The sequence below is a fragment of the Molossus molossus genome, unplaced genomic scaffold (genome assembly GCF_014108415.1).
Source record: "Molossus molossus isolate mMolMol1 unplaced genomic scaffold, mMolMol1.p scaffold_m16_p_10, whole genome shotgun sequence".
Taxonomy (NCBI): Eukaryota; Metazoa; Chordata; class Mammalia; order Chiroptera; family Molossidae; genus Molossus; species Molossus molossus.
In genome coordinates, this window is record NW_023425345.1 from 21,365,107 (window position 1) to 21,379,788 (window position 14,682).

General features: G+C 41.4%; 1 protein-coding gene across 2 annotated transcripts in view; it reads right to left on the reverse strand.

Moving 5' to 3' along the window:
• Positions 1 to 13,499, reverse strand: part of LPCAT3 (lysophosphatidylcholine acyltransferase 3) — a 45,645-nt gene extending 32,146 nt beyond the window's left edge. The window contains exon 1 of one of the 2 annotated variants that reach the window (XR_004958304.1): positions 13,233 to 13,499. Coding sequence is in view for 1 of the 2 variants with exons in the window: in XM_036251613.1 (XP_036107506.1) it covers positions 13,233 to 13,383 (151 nt within the window). In the remaining variant the exon portion in view is untranslated. The remainder of the gene's footprint in view (positions 1 to 13,232) is intronic. The other variant, XM_036251613.1, reaches the window with a different exon arrangement.
• Positions 13,500 to 14,682: the final 1,183 nt, after the last annotated feature.

Genomic DNA, 14,682 nt, shown 5'->3' on the forward strand with positions numbered 1-14,682 from the left:
TATGAATACTTTATCATTATTTTTTAATCTTCACTTGAGGATATATTTATTGATTTTCAGAGAGGGGAAGGGAAAAAGAAAGAGAAACATCAGTGTGAGAGAAAACATTGACTGCCCCCATTGGGAATCGAACTTGCTATCTAGGTATGTGCCCTGACAGGGAATTGAACCCAAAACCTTTGGTATACGGGACGACATGCCAACCAACTGAGCCACACCGGCCAAGGCTGAATACTTCAAAAATACAAAACAAGAGCCCAGCTGGTGTGGCTCAGTTGGTTAGGCATCGTCCCGTGCAATAGAAGGTTGCTGGTTTGATTCCTGGTCAGGGCACATGCCCAGGTTGGCTCCATGCCCGGTAGGAGGTGTTCAGAAGGCAATCCAGCAATGTTTCTCTTTCATCAGTGTTTCTATCTCTCTCTCCCTCTCCCTGAAATCAATAAAAACATACTTAAAAAACAAAACAAAACAAGAGGGTAAGACTTGGAGAAATTTGGAGCTTTTTGTGAGATGATGACCTGGATTCCCAAAATTATTCTCTTGGAGTAAAAATATAAATGCATCCTATCTAGGAGTTCCTATGTTTTGCTTTTGTTTCCAACTCGTTCAGAAGGGTCAATGAAGAATTAAGAAGTAGAGTCGGATTACCCTTTAGCTAAAGAACGAGGATTTCTAGTAGCCCTTATGGTTCAATGTTTTTGGCCAGTACATTTGCATTCCAGCTGTAATCTATTTTTTCCACTTCTGTCTGAGGTATATGCCATAGGAGCCTTAAAGCGTACTATCCCAGTTGGCCTTTTCTTGCTGGCTCACAAACAGAAGTTTTATATTTATGGACAGTAACCTAGACTGGTGTCCAAGTCCATCTGAGTTTAGAATTGCTATCACAGCAGAAACTGAAAACCTCAAGGGACATAAGTCATTTATTATGTCTACGTGGATGCCACTTCTCATTAGAGCATATACAAATATACAGTGATCAAAACTTTAACCTCCTGGGACCTCAGATCTATATACAATATATGCACAGGAATCCTCAACTTTTTATAAAAAGTGAATTCCTTTTTTTTTTAACTTAAATTTATTCTCTCTCAGGTCTGGAGGCTAGAAGGTGAAATCAAGGTGCTGGCAAGGTTAGTTCCTGCTGGAGGCTTTGAGGGAAAAGTGTTCCATGCCTTTTTCCTAGCTTCTGGTGACAGCTGGTGATCCTTGGCATTCTTTGGCTTGCATCATTCCAATTTCTGGCTCTTCTGTCATATAGCCTGCTCCCTATATATCTGTGCTTCTGTTTCTTCTCTTATAAGGTCTTAGATATTGGCTTTTGAACCCACCTTGGTCCAGTATGACCTCATCTTAACTACTTACATCTGCAAAGACCCCCTCTTCAAATAAGGTCACATTCTGAAGTTCTGGTAGACTTGAATTTTGAGGAACACTATGCAACCCAGTGCAGACTCCTATGAAGTTAAGGTCTTTCATGCAAAAACACTTGAAGATTATTTTTCCGTTTTAAAAAAAATCTACATGATGATGATTTAGTACAAAGAGCCATCCATATGTACTCCAAGCCCTTGGGTTTGTTTTTCTACATGGTAGCCTGATGTGGCACCACAACAGATCTGACCACACTGTTGGGCTTCAGGAGTAGGTCTAGTCCAGGTAGAGCTTGTCAAGCACAGGGGAAAGTCACCCTGCCTCTGGGGTTCTCTCCTGTTATAATGAATTATTAACTGTCTGCAAAATTACTATCTTACAATAATAATTTTATGTAGCAGATATGCTCATGTATATTTTTCTTATGAAAATGCGTTAGCAACATTACTTGTACTTAAAACATCTTTAATTGACAAAAGCTTTTTATTTTTAAACAGTCTATAGTTAGAGTGGGGCATTTAAATAATCTACTTGATGATTTCATATGAGTCAAGAACAAAACCTGGGTCTGATCATTTTTGGCCTGATCTTTTACCTACTTTTTTTTTATCGTCACCTGAGGACATTCTTGCATTTATGTTGAGATAGAGTGGGAGGGAGAGAGGGAGGTAGAAAGAGAGAGAAACATCGATGCGAGAGAGAAGCATCAAGTGGTCGCCACCCACACGGCCCCAGCTGGGGCCGGGGACAAACTGCAACTGAGGTACATGCCCTTAGTGGGAACCGAACCCAGGCGTCTCTGGTCCGTGGGCCGACGCTCTAACCGTTGAGTCAAACCTGCCAGTGTTCTTCTATCTACTTTCTGACAAACTGTCCCTATGTTATAATGCAATGACATTTCTGTCAGAACCCTCTCTTGTTAACAACTGTAATACATCATTCTTACACAGATTCCTTCATTCAAGGAGTCCAGTTTCATGAATCTTACTTACCTTCATAGCCACTGCTTGAATAGGGAGAAACTTAGATTTGAAACCAGTCTATTTTAGGCCAAAGGGAAATTCTTATACAAAAAGTATCCTTATTTTTAGTGTCTTACTTGCCCCTCGCCTTCTCATTTTGAAAATAAGGAGAAATAAATATGCACAGAACATCTTTTGAGCTACACAAATTATAGATAGGCTTTGAAGTTCTCTAGGAAGCTATTATTGTTTCACCAACAGAACTCCAAGTAGGCCCTAAATCTCCTTGCCCTTGACTTTGAGAAATGTCAAAACACACACACACACACCCTCCATAGCTTAAAAACTCTACAAGGACAGTTTGCTTACAAGAGCTCTTCCTGGCAGCCCTAACTAGTCACCCAGTTTTTGTTCAAGCTACTAGTTGCAATTTATTAACTGTATTGAGAAATGTGAGGTGATTTGTTTAGGAGAATGCTATATTGCTCAGGATGGTTGATACAAGATGGAAAAGAAAAAGATGGAACTATATGTCCAACAACCTTATGAAAAAAATGCCTCTAGATTTAACCTCATCAAAAATTTGAAACTGCCCAGACAGTGTGGCTCAGTGGTTGAGCATTAACCCATGCACCAAGAGGTCGCTGGTTCGATTCCTGGTCAGGGCACATGCTCAGGTTGTGGGCCTGATCCCCAGGGCGGGGCATGGAGGAGGCAGCCAATTGATGTTCTTGTTCATTGATGTTTCTATCTCTCTCTCCCTCTCCCTTCCTCTCTCTCTAAAATCAATAAAGAAAAAATTTTTAAAAAGAAAAAACTGTTTGAAACAAATGGTATAGGTAATGATAATTATGATAATGGTATAATAATATTATAATATTAATAGTATGATTCAGTAATAATAGTATTTGAAGAATAACAAGAGATGTTAGCAAATAGGAAAAACTAAGCCATAAAGAATCTGAGAGCATTTTGTTTATTCCAAAGATCATAAGATACAATGACATTTTAAAACGTTTAAGTTACTATGAGGACATCAAGTTTTACCAAACAGATACTTGAAGAAATACAGTCATGTGCTGCTTAATGACGGGGAAACGTTCTGAAAAATATCACTATGAGATTTCGTCACTGGACGAACATCACTTACAAAGAACCATCATGTGTGGCTCTAAACCTAGATAGTCTAACTTATTACACACCTAAGCTATATGCTATAGCCTATTACTCCTAGGCTGTAGCCCTGTACAGCATATTACTGCATAAAACAACACATGATTAAATTAAGCACAACAGAAAATGACACAGTCAAGAGACAGGGTAAACAGTAAACACAATTAACACAATGTATCAGGCAACTGCTGGCATTACACAACATACTGTTTTACAGAAAACTTTTTTTTATAAGAAAAAGTATACTCTAAAATAATAATAAAAAGTACAGTATAGTAAATGCATAAATCAGTAACACAGTTGTGTATTATCATTATCAAGTATTATGTACTGTACCTAAGTACATGTGCTATACTTTTATATGACTGGCAGTGCAGTAGGTTTGTTGATACTAGCATCACCATAAACATGTGAGTAATGTTACAATGGCTACAACATCATTAGGAACTTTTCAGCTCCATTATAATCTTATGGGCCCACCACTGTATATGCAGTCCATCTTGACCAAAATGTCATTATGTGGCGCACGACTGTTCACTAAACCAGTGATCCTCAAACTTCAGGGTAATCAGTATAACCTAGAGGGCTGTTAAAACAGATCACTGGGCCCCATCGTCAGAGTTTCTCATTCAGTAGGTCTAGGGTAGACTTGAGAATTTGCATTTTTAAGAAGTTCCTAGATGATGCTGATGCTGCTGGTCCCAAGAACACATTTGAGTCTCCTTGGAAAGGAAGGGGATGAATATTTATTGAGGGAAGGGAGAGAACAATTATTAAAAACTACCTTGGGTCAGGCTTGGTCAATAGTTTACACAGTCTATCTCATTCAGTCCTCACAGCATCCCAATGAGCAATGACATGCTTCTCAAACTTTTCCAGGCAAGAAGAGAATGAACATATCTGCACAAAGAATGCAGTTCTTTAGAAATAAGAAATTTCTTTGATGACTATTATTTTTTAAAAAATCATGTAAATTTTGCATTCTGTTTCAAAATATAGCTGCTTGCTATGAATTAAATATAATTAAAAATTGTTAATCAGCCTTGGCTGGTTTGGCTCAGCAGTTAGAGCATCGGCCTGCAGACCAATGAGTCACGGGTTCAATTCTGGTCAATGCATGTACCTCAGTTGCGGTTCATCCCCGGCCCTTGTTGGGGTCGTGCAGGAGGCAGCCAGTCTATGTGTCTCTCTCACACTGATGTTTTTTTCTCTCTCCCTCTCTTGCTCTCTCTCCCTCCTACTCTATCGGAACAAAAATGTGAATATGTCCTCAGGTGAGGATTAAAAAAAAAATTTGTTAATCAGATAAACTGTCTCTTCACCTCAATTCTTTAATAAGATTGGCCTTTGGAAACATGAGGAAATGAAAGGCTGAAATTTAGTAATTATCTACAGTGAAACAGGTAGTACAAATCTAATCCAGAATTTGCAGCTAGGCCTGCAGGTCTCCAAAGACAATGCACATTCTACCACCTTACCCTGTCTCCCCTTCTACCTGAAAGGTCTACTGAGTTTTTCTCTACTACTCCTTTATGCGTCCTTTATTGTTCTGGCCAAAATGGACTATGTGCAGTTCCTCAGATGTGTCACTTTCCTTGATCTTCACATACATGCTCATTATTCTCTGTAGCTGGAAAGTTCCCCTTTTTATTTCTACCTGACTAGAATCTTCCATACACTTTAAGGTCTAGCTGAAATACTATTTCCTTTTTAAAGACCAAATCCCATGTTTATTAAAAAAAATTTTTTTTTATTGATTTTAGAGAGGAAGGGAGAGGGAGATAGAAACATCCATGACAGAGAACATCGATTGACCACCTCCTACATGCCCCCACTGGGGATTTGGCCCACAACCTGGGCATGTGCCCTGACTGGGAATCGAACTGGCGACCTCTTGGTGCATGGGTTGATGCTCAACCACGGAGCCACACCAATGTTTCTCACATCGATGTTGCTCTCTCTTCAATCAATTAGAAAATAAAAGGCTGTTGGATTGAATACCCAAGTTAGTTCCCACGGCTGCCCAGACAAATGTAATGTCAGTGGATATGTGATTCTTCTTCTTTTTTATTAATCTTTACCTGAGGATATTTTTCCATTGATTTTTTAGATAGAATGGAAGGGAGGGAGAGAGAAAGAGAAAAACATGGATGTGAGAGAGACACATCGATTGGTTGCCTCCCGCATGACCTGCCTTGGGCTGGGGATGAACCTGCAACCGTTCATCTGAGGGCCAACACTTTAGCCGCGGAGCCAAACCAGCCAGGGCAGGTGTGTAATTATTTTTGTTAAATTAGCTTGTGCTTAAAATCTCATGGGCCTTAATTTACACGTACCTCTGCAAAAAAATGATTCTATTTGACATTAAAATTATACTGGCATTCAAAACATGAAGTTTTGTGCAATGTAAGATAATGAAGTGTAGATAATAAGTAACTGGAAAAATATATTTAAAAGAATCCCCCAAACAGGAAGCTTTAGTTTATGATGAAATTTGCGGTTATGGATTAGAATAAAGATAGTCTAAAAATGTAGATTATATCTAGACTTTTAGAGTTAAAAGAGGACGTGAAAGTCATTTAAGATCACCCCCTTATTTTTTCCACCTTTAAAAAAATTGATTGATTTTAGTGTGGAGGGAGAGAGAGAAACATCCATTTGTTGTTCTACTTATTTATACATCCATTGGTTGTGTCTTTTTTTTTTAAATCCTCACCCGAGGATATTTTTCCATTGATTTTCAGATACAGTGGGAGGGAAGGAGGGAGGGAGAGAGAGAGAGAGAGAGAGAGTGGGAGGGAAGGAGGGAGGGAGGGAGGGGGGGAGAGAGAGAGAGAGAGAGAGAGAGAGAGAGAGATTGAGACACTGATGGAGAGAGGCACATCGATTGGTTGCCTCCTGTATGACTCCAACCAGGGCCGGGGATCGAATTGCAACTGAGGTATGTGCCCTTGACTGGAATCAAACCCGCAACTTTTTGGTCCGTGGGCCGACACTAACCACTGAGCAAACTGGCCAGGGCATTGGTTGCTTCTTGTATGTGCCCTGACTGGGGACCAAACCCACAACATTGGTGTATCCAGATGATGCTCTAACCAACTAAGCTACCTGGCCAAGGTTTAATTGCCCCTTTATTTTATAGTAGAATTCTTGGACCCCGCTTTGTATTATGGTCAGAAGTCCCATTTTTTTAGTTTATGCTGTTAATGTCCATCTAGCTTAGCTTTGGGTCTCATTATATTGTCATTGCAATGCTACCTGAAGGAAGCTTTTTGCACTGAAAAATGTATTTAGTTCTGAAGGGTCGGACCTGATTTTGATCCAAAGGGAACTAAACTACAGAACCTCCTTTGATTTTAAAGGTTGCTAACCCTAGTGTTGCTAATTCTGAACCTCTGAGGAATGAATCCTTACACCCAAGTGCAATTTTTTGGGGGGGGGGGGCTTAGGGGGGCATGCTCCTGGGAGGAGAGTGTCCCAAGTGCAATTTTGATTAGGCTAACAGCCAAGCCACAGTCATGGCCAAGGCTAGAGAACACTCATACTGAGCAGGGTGGCCATCTGCTGTACTTGGCCATCTCCAGCTCTGGAAGCTGAGAGATATCTCATATGCTGATTATATCTTGGTTTAACATAGAGTGAAAAGATAAAAAGATATCAGGGCATTTATCTTTTCCACCCCACATGCTCCTCCCAATTTGCATTAGACAAAATGCAAGGATTCCAGAGTTGGGTGAAAAAGTGACTTAGGCAAGTCACTTAATCTCTGAAGACCCTGAATAAATGTCATCTATTGTTATCAACAAGGGGGTAGCAATATACTCCAGCAACATAAATTATGTTCTATTTTCTCCTATAAGCTTTTCCATGACATTTTATTCCCTCCCTGATTCAATTATGAAACCAATATGGACTCCTTAAACTGTATCTTTAGCCCAACTTCTTTCCTGAGTTTAAGACTAGGTTTCACAATTCTCAAGATACCTAGAGGTGCCCCTTACACCTAAAGCAAATCCCAAACTAGATCATTACCTGGCACTCAACACTAACCTTCCTCTTGTCCTCTCTGCATATGTGAAAGACACTATTATCTTTCCAGCTACCCAGGGGGGCGGAGTTGTTTTTTTTTTTTTTTTTAAACTACTTCTTTATCCTCCATTTAATCAGTTGCCAAATCATTTATTGACACAATGACTTATTCAACAAATATTTATTGTGTCTTTTCTGTAAGCCAGGTGCTATGTTAAACTCTGGGTATACTGTGGTAAACAAATCTTACAAGATTTCTGTCCTCATCTACAAATATATCATGACAAATTAGAACATATACTTGGAAGGAAATTTCAGTCAGTATGAGGAAGTATAACAAGGGACATACTTTTAAACGAGTGTCAGGAAAGAACTTTCAGAGGAAGTGACAATTTGAACCAAGACTTGAAAGACGAAAATGAGTCTGTCAGGTGAAGAACAAGTGAAGAGCTTTCTAGGCAGTGGGATGAGCAGGTATAAAGGGCTTAATGTCTTTTCTGAAGAACTGTAAAAAGGTCATGTGAGCCCTGGCCCGTTTGGTTCCTGCTAGGGGCACGTACCAAAAAAAAAAAAAAAAAAAGAGGCCATGTGGCTCAAAGGTTGTGAACATACTTGAGATGAGGCTGGAGCAGCAGGCAGGGCTTACCAGCCATATATGAAAGCCCTGAAGGGTTCTGAGCAGAAGAGGCACAGGACCGGACCACTCTTGCTGCTTTTGGAGAATGGACTGGAGGGGGCAAGAACAGAATTAGAGACCAGTCAGGATACTACTTGGGTGGTTCTGGTGACAGATGATCAGTGGCTGTGGTGATGGGAGAAAAGTGGATGTATTTGAGACACAATTTGGAGGTAATATTGATTGGACTTATTGACTGGGATGTGGGGAGATGATGAGGCTGATTCTTGAGTTCTGGCATGATAGTTATGTATTTGGAATTGTTTATAGAGTCTACCTTTCAAAAGATTCTGTATTCCGAAAATACCTCACATGAGATTCCTCCTTTCCCCTCTTAGTGCAACCATCTTGTTTCCAAGTTGTTATAACTATTTAGATCACGTTCCTTCTTATTAATTTCCCTACCTCTTGTCTATGTCCACTTCAAATTACCCTTCATTGTATTATCTTCCTCATACAGCTTCGGTCACATTATTCCTCTTTCAAATATTTGCAATGGTTCCCTATCTTCTACTTAAGTACAAACTCCTTACCTTGGCTTTCAAAGCTCCATAACCTACCTTTCCAGTCCTATTTCCACCACTTCACTACTGAAGTCCTACTTTAGTTAAAATGGATTACTTGCTGCTCTTTGAAAGCGTCAACACACATTATTACCTCAGTGCTTTTGTTCAAGCTATTCCTTTGGTCTTATCTCAATCTGCTGAAATCTCATTCAACTTTCAAAGTTCATTCAAGGTTCAATTTTTAAATCTCATAAAGGCTGGTAATTCTCTTAAGGCCCTCTGATACCTGCCTTTTATTGTGGTTATTAGAGTACTTATCTCACATCCATCCCCTAACCCCTTACTGAGTGTACATAATACCTGTGAGTGTATAGCTCTATTACTCATACTGCAGCACCACTGTCCTTGCCCTTGCAGGGTCAAGCTTCGCTCACTGTAGGTACATTTTATTGAATTTATTTGGAACAATTCATGTTATCATGCTTAAAAGTGATGAGACCCAAGTTGTTGAAGAGAAGATGTTTTCCACTAGCATTTGCCGGCACCAGAGCTTGTAGCAAAACTCATCTTCCACCAACCTCCCTGCAATCATACACAAGACATACCCCTTTAGTAGAGTCTTCAGGCTGTTTACAATACTCCAATGCAGCAGTCCTCGGGAGCTTACCCTTTCCTTAAAATACTCAATATTAAAAATTACAGTCTATAACTTAGGATTTTTCTTTTCTTTTTTTTTCAATCCTCACCCGAGGACATTTTTCCATTTTTTACTCAGATAGAGCGGGAAGAAGAGAGAGGAAGAGAGAGAAACATCAATGTGAAAGGTACACATCGAGCGACTGCCACCCACACGACCCAACCAGGGCCGGGGACAAACTGCAGCCAAGGTACATGCCCTTAGCGGGAACCGAACCCGGGTCTCTGTGGACCGCAGGCTGACGCTCTAACCGCTGAGCCAAACCGGCCAGGGCTATAATTTAGGATTTTTCAAACTACTTGTAATCTATTAATGGATCACAAAATCAATTAGTAGGTCATAAACAAAACTAAAAATAAAATAGAAAATAGCTAAACACAATGCCTACAGAAAGGATAAGTAGTGTTTCCTGAAACTTTTATTTAAAATACATGTTTAGCCCTGGCCGGTTTGGCTCAGCGGTTAGAGCGTTGGCCTGTGGTCCGGAGAGACCCGGGTTCGGTTCCCGCTAAGGGCACATACCTTGGTTGCAGTTTGTCCCCAGCCCTGGTTGGGTCGTGTGGGTGGCAACCACTCGATGTGTCGCTCTCACGTCGATGTTTCTCTCTCTCTCTCTCCCTCTCACTCTATCTGAACAAAATATCGAAAAATGTCCTCGGGTGAGGATAAAAAAAAATAAAAAATAAAATAAAATAAAATACATGTTTAGCCCTGGCCAGTTTGGCTCAGCGGTTGAGCGTCGGCCTGCGGACCAGAGGGTCCCAGGTTCGGTTCCCACTAGGGACACGTACCACACATATACACACAAATAATATTAATAAAAAAAAATACATGTTTAGCCCTGGCCGGTTTGGCTCAGCGGTTAGAGCATCGGCCCGTGGACCTATGAGTCGCGGGTTCGATTCCAGTCAAGGGCACATACCTCAGTTGTGGTTCATCCCTGGCCCTGGTGGGGTAGTGAGGGAGGCAACCAGTCGATGTGGCTCTATCACATCGATGTTTCTCTCTGTCTCTCTCTCCTTCCCTCCTACTCTATCTGATAATAAGTAGAAAAATATCCTCGAGTGAGGAATAAAAAAAAACAAACTTAAAATACATGTTTATCCCTAGCTGGTGTGACTCAGTTGATGCACCCGAAGGGTCAAGTTGCTGGTTCTATCCCTAGTCAAGGTGTGTACAGCTGGCAACCGACTGGTATTTTTCTCTCACATTGATAGTTCATTCTCTCTCTCTCTCCCTTTCCCTCTGCTCTCTCTAAAATCAATAAAAACATATCCTTGGGTGAGGATTTAAAAAATAAATAAAATAAAATACATGTATATACATATGTCATGATATAAAACATTTCTTACTATGGGTTTCAGTAAAAAAAGTTTGAAAGCTAGTGCTGTAATGCTCTCCAGCCCACACAAAGATCAGCACATTGAATTCAAGCAGGGAACGTAAGATGCTAAGGACATAGTAATGAGACTATCTGATTCAAAATTATTCACACCTTAAAATGTGAAGAATGTCTGATATACCTAACTCTTCTCTTTGGGTATCTGCATTTAGGTATTTTTAAGTCAAATTAATCTTGAATTAGTAGGAAGTGAGACAGAAATAATTTTGGACTATAGGCCTTCTTGGTACCTATAGCAAGGATTTCCTCTGGGTTTAGGAACCAGGAACTCCATTGCTAAAAGGTACTGGTTTCTAGATAACAGAGAAGTGAAGATGTGTAACAGATTTACAACTAGAATGCACTTTTTCTTCCATGCACATGTCAGGCTTATCAATTTATGGTTGCATGTATGTATTTAAACCTATTCCTGAAAAATGCAATCCTTTATATCTATATCCATGTGGAAGAGCTATGTCTGATATGAGGCAACATGAAGCTGCAAGCTGATCTAAAAATGAGAAATACTGTGAGTTACTGAAGGCAGTGGCACATGTAAGATAGGAAGAGGGGATGGATATGGGATAAGGTAGAATGGGCAAGAGAGCTGAGGAGGGGTAGGATACAGAGAAAACAATTTAATTTTCAGTCAGTTGTATGTCCCAATGATAGTATATAACAGAAGCCCACCAGTAGTGCACTGGTAGTATTTGACTGGCAACACAAAAAGGAAAAATTCCAAGTCCTAATTCCAGCCCTGGCTCCATTTAACAGTCTGCCCCTTATAATTTGTTGCTACTACTTGTGTTACATTCTGAATTTATAATTTAGAAACCAACAGTGAATATCCTAACTAATTTAAACACTCCTAATTGTCAATCACAATCCCAACAAATAAGTGGGTCAGAAACAAGGTAGAAGGTGTGGGAAGTTAAAGGTAGTGTGGTGCAAAGAACCCTAGATGGGAGTGCTGATAAACTGGGTTGTATCTGAGTGATACTGAAAATTATATAACCTAAAGCCACTTTTAAAATTTTTAATTCCACAAGACAGGGAAAACACGACCTTTATTTGGAAGAAATAAAGATCATCTTGGTTTGATATATAATAGGCAAATGGCAATGATATTAGCCAAGGTTGTTTAAATATGAATTAATGCTTCTCCCATTATCTAGATCAGGTTAACACTCTTAGGTGATATTATATGTCAATGTCTCAACTGACTACTGGATAAATTCCAAAGTTCTTTCTGGCATTTAAGATATTCCACAACTTGATCTCAAACTTCACACTGTTCAGTTCTCTAACCCTCTGCTCTTGTCCCAGTCATGTTTGCTTCATTCTTCCCCGCCCTTACTCTCCTAGCTAAAGTCCCATAACCTTCATAAAACCTTCCAACTACTCAAATATTTCTATATCAAATCTTGACCTTTGAATTCCTACAGAACTTTACAGAAACCTTATCAAAGGAGGCATTATTGTTTTCATTTCATAGGTAAGAAAACTGGGGTCCAGAGAGGTTAAGTAGCTTGTCCAGGGTCCCACAATTTCTAAGCAGCATGCTGCTTCCACATAGTATAAAAACCATGGAAAAAGGAGGAAGTAAAAAAGCCTATAAATCAGTTTTAACACAGCTTGTTGTGACACAAATTCAGATGCACCACATCCTTTGAACCACAGAAGTAATGAACGCTTGGGGTAGCATGGATAGTTTATAAGGGGTTGTCAATCCTGTTTCCCAAGCCCAGTATTAAAACAAAATTCCAGTGTAAATGACAGGTGGGTTAAGGAAAAACAAAAGTCATATGGTATTAAGAATAAAATTTAGAAATGGGACAGAAAAGAGATGAAAGTGTAATATAAGCTTGGAATACACAAAACAGAGACTCAGAATATGGGGCTGAGGATCCCCATAGAGCTAACATAAAATACTTAAGTTAGGGGTCCGATGCTATGATAAGAAGCACACCAGGGAGAGTTGATACAGGGAAGGGCAAAAATAGATCATACAGACAATACAATAATTAATGAACAATAATAAACGATGTGTTTGGTGTACTCACAACTGTAAACCTACTTTTGTCCAACCCTGTATTAATGACAGACAGCAGTCCACATGGCCAAAGAGTAGAACTCAAGAGAAACAAATAAGGGTAGGTCGTGGGGACACGGGGTAGATCATGGCAATAGAGAGGGTGGTGGCACCAAATGAAGGGTACAGCAGGGGTCGAAGAGAAAAGGTGAAGAGGTTCAGAGGGCACAGCACCCCCAGACTCCAGACAAGATTTGTCTTTCAGTAGCTGGTTGGTGTGTTTTAGGATTCACACCTGCACCCCACAAAGCCCTCCTGGCTGGCTCGGTGAAGAGCGGGAGGTCACGTCCCCATTCCCCGGGGACTCCGCGAGAGGGCGGAAGGAGGCACGAGGGTCCTTACCCAGGAAGATGGAGATGATGAGCCGCAGCGCCTGTTCTGACGCGCCCAGAGACGTCGCCAACTTGTTAAAGCTCAGCTCCTCCACACCCCACCGCAGCACCCTTGCCAGCTCTGTCACGGTTCCCACGTCCCCCTCAGCAGCAGACGCCATCTTAGCTCCGGGCGCCCCCCAGGGACCCCTCAGCTCCCTGAGTCCCGAATGTTGGCACGACACTGAAGCTTCACCCCCAATTCCGGCCCGGAGCCCGCCCACGGTGTGCGCATTGGCTGCACACCCGCCCAGAGGCTCCAGGCGCTTCCGATTATTGGTCGAACCTACTAGGGGGCGGGGCCTAACGCAGCAAGGTAGGCAGAGGGCGGGACGGAAGGTTTGTAATGCAAAGGTGACTCGGGCCAGAATGAACCAGGAGCTGCACGGGGGTGGGCGGGGCTTGGAATTGGAAAGTGGAGTTGTGATTGGAAAAGTCTAAAGCCCACGGCAAGGTGATTGTACAACTCGGTTCTAACTGTTTAGGGGAGGAGTCGGTGAGGGCGAATGTCCGGCCGGCTCGTGCGCTGCCTTCCCATTGGCTGAGACGGAGCAGGCGAGAGTCGGGGCGGGGGGGGCGGTGGCCCGTCCTCCGACCGCGAGGTTACTCTCGGTCGCCGGCGGGCCGAGGTTACTGGGGCATGTAACGGGGAGGGCGGGAAATTCTGCTGCAGCTTCGCGAGCGCCTCCTAACGGTATCTCGGGGCCGTTCTTAAACCGTTAGACACGCCGCCTGCACTCCTAAAGGGTCTCTGGAGAGCACAGCGCCCCGGAACACTATTTGCCTGCTCCTTTTATTTCATGCACCTCTTTCATGTGATTTCCTATATTAAAATGTTACCTTCCCCCGAGAACCGATGAAATTAAGACAGGCCGATTCAATCGTTATTTTCAGTAAAAGTTAAACTACTTATGTCACTATTTAAGTAATATAGGTTTATGATAAAAGTTCAAGCAGTAGAGGCATTTATAAAACAAAATAAAAGTGTGTGCCCCCCCCCCCCCCCGCTTCTAACCCTTATTTCCTAAAGGTTAACCACTATTCAGATTACACCATCAAAGTGTTGGCGAGGATGTGGAGAGAAGGGAGCCCTTGAGGATTGTTGGTGGGAATGCAGATTGGTGCCGCCACGTTGGAAAGCAGTATGGAGTTACCTCAGAAAATTAAAAATGTAACTGCTTTATGACCCAGTGAATCCATTTCTGGGAATATATCTGAAGAAACCTGAAACACTAATTTGAAAGGATATATGCACCTCTATGTTCATTGCAGCATTATTTACAATAGCCAAGATTTGGAAGCAGCCCAAGTGTCCATTTTACTTTTTGTGACAGCATGGATGGACCTGGAGAGCATTATGCTAAGGGAAATAAGCCAGTCAAAGAAAAACAAGTACCATATGATTTCATTCACATGTGAAA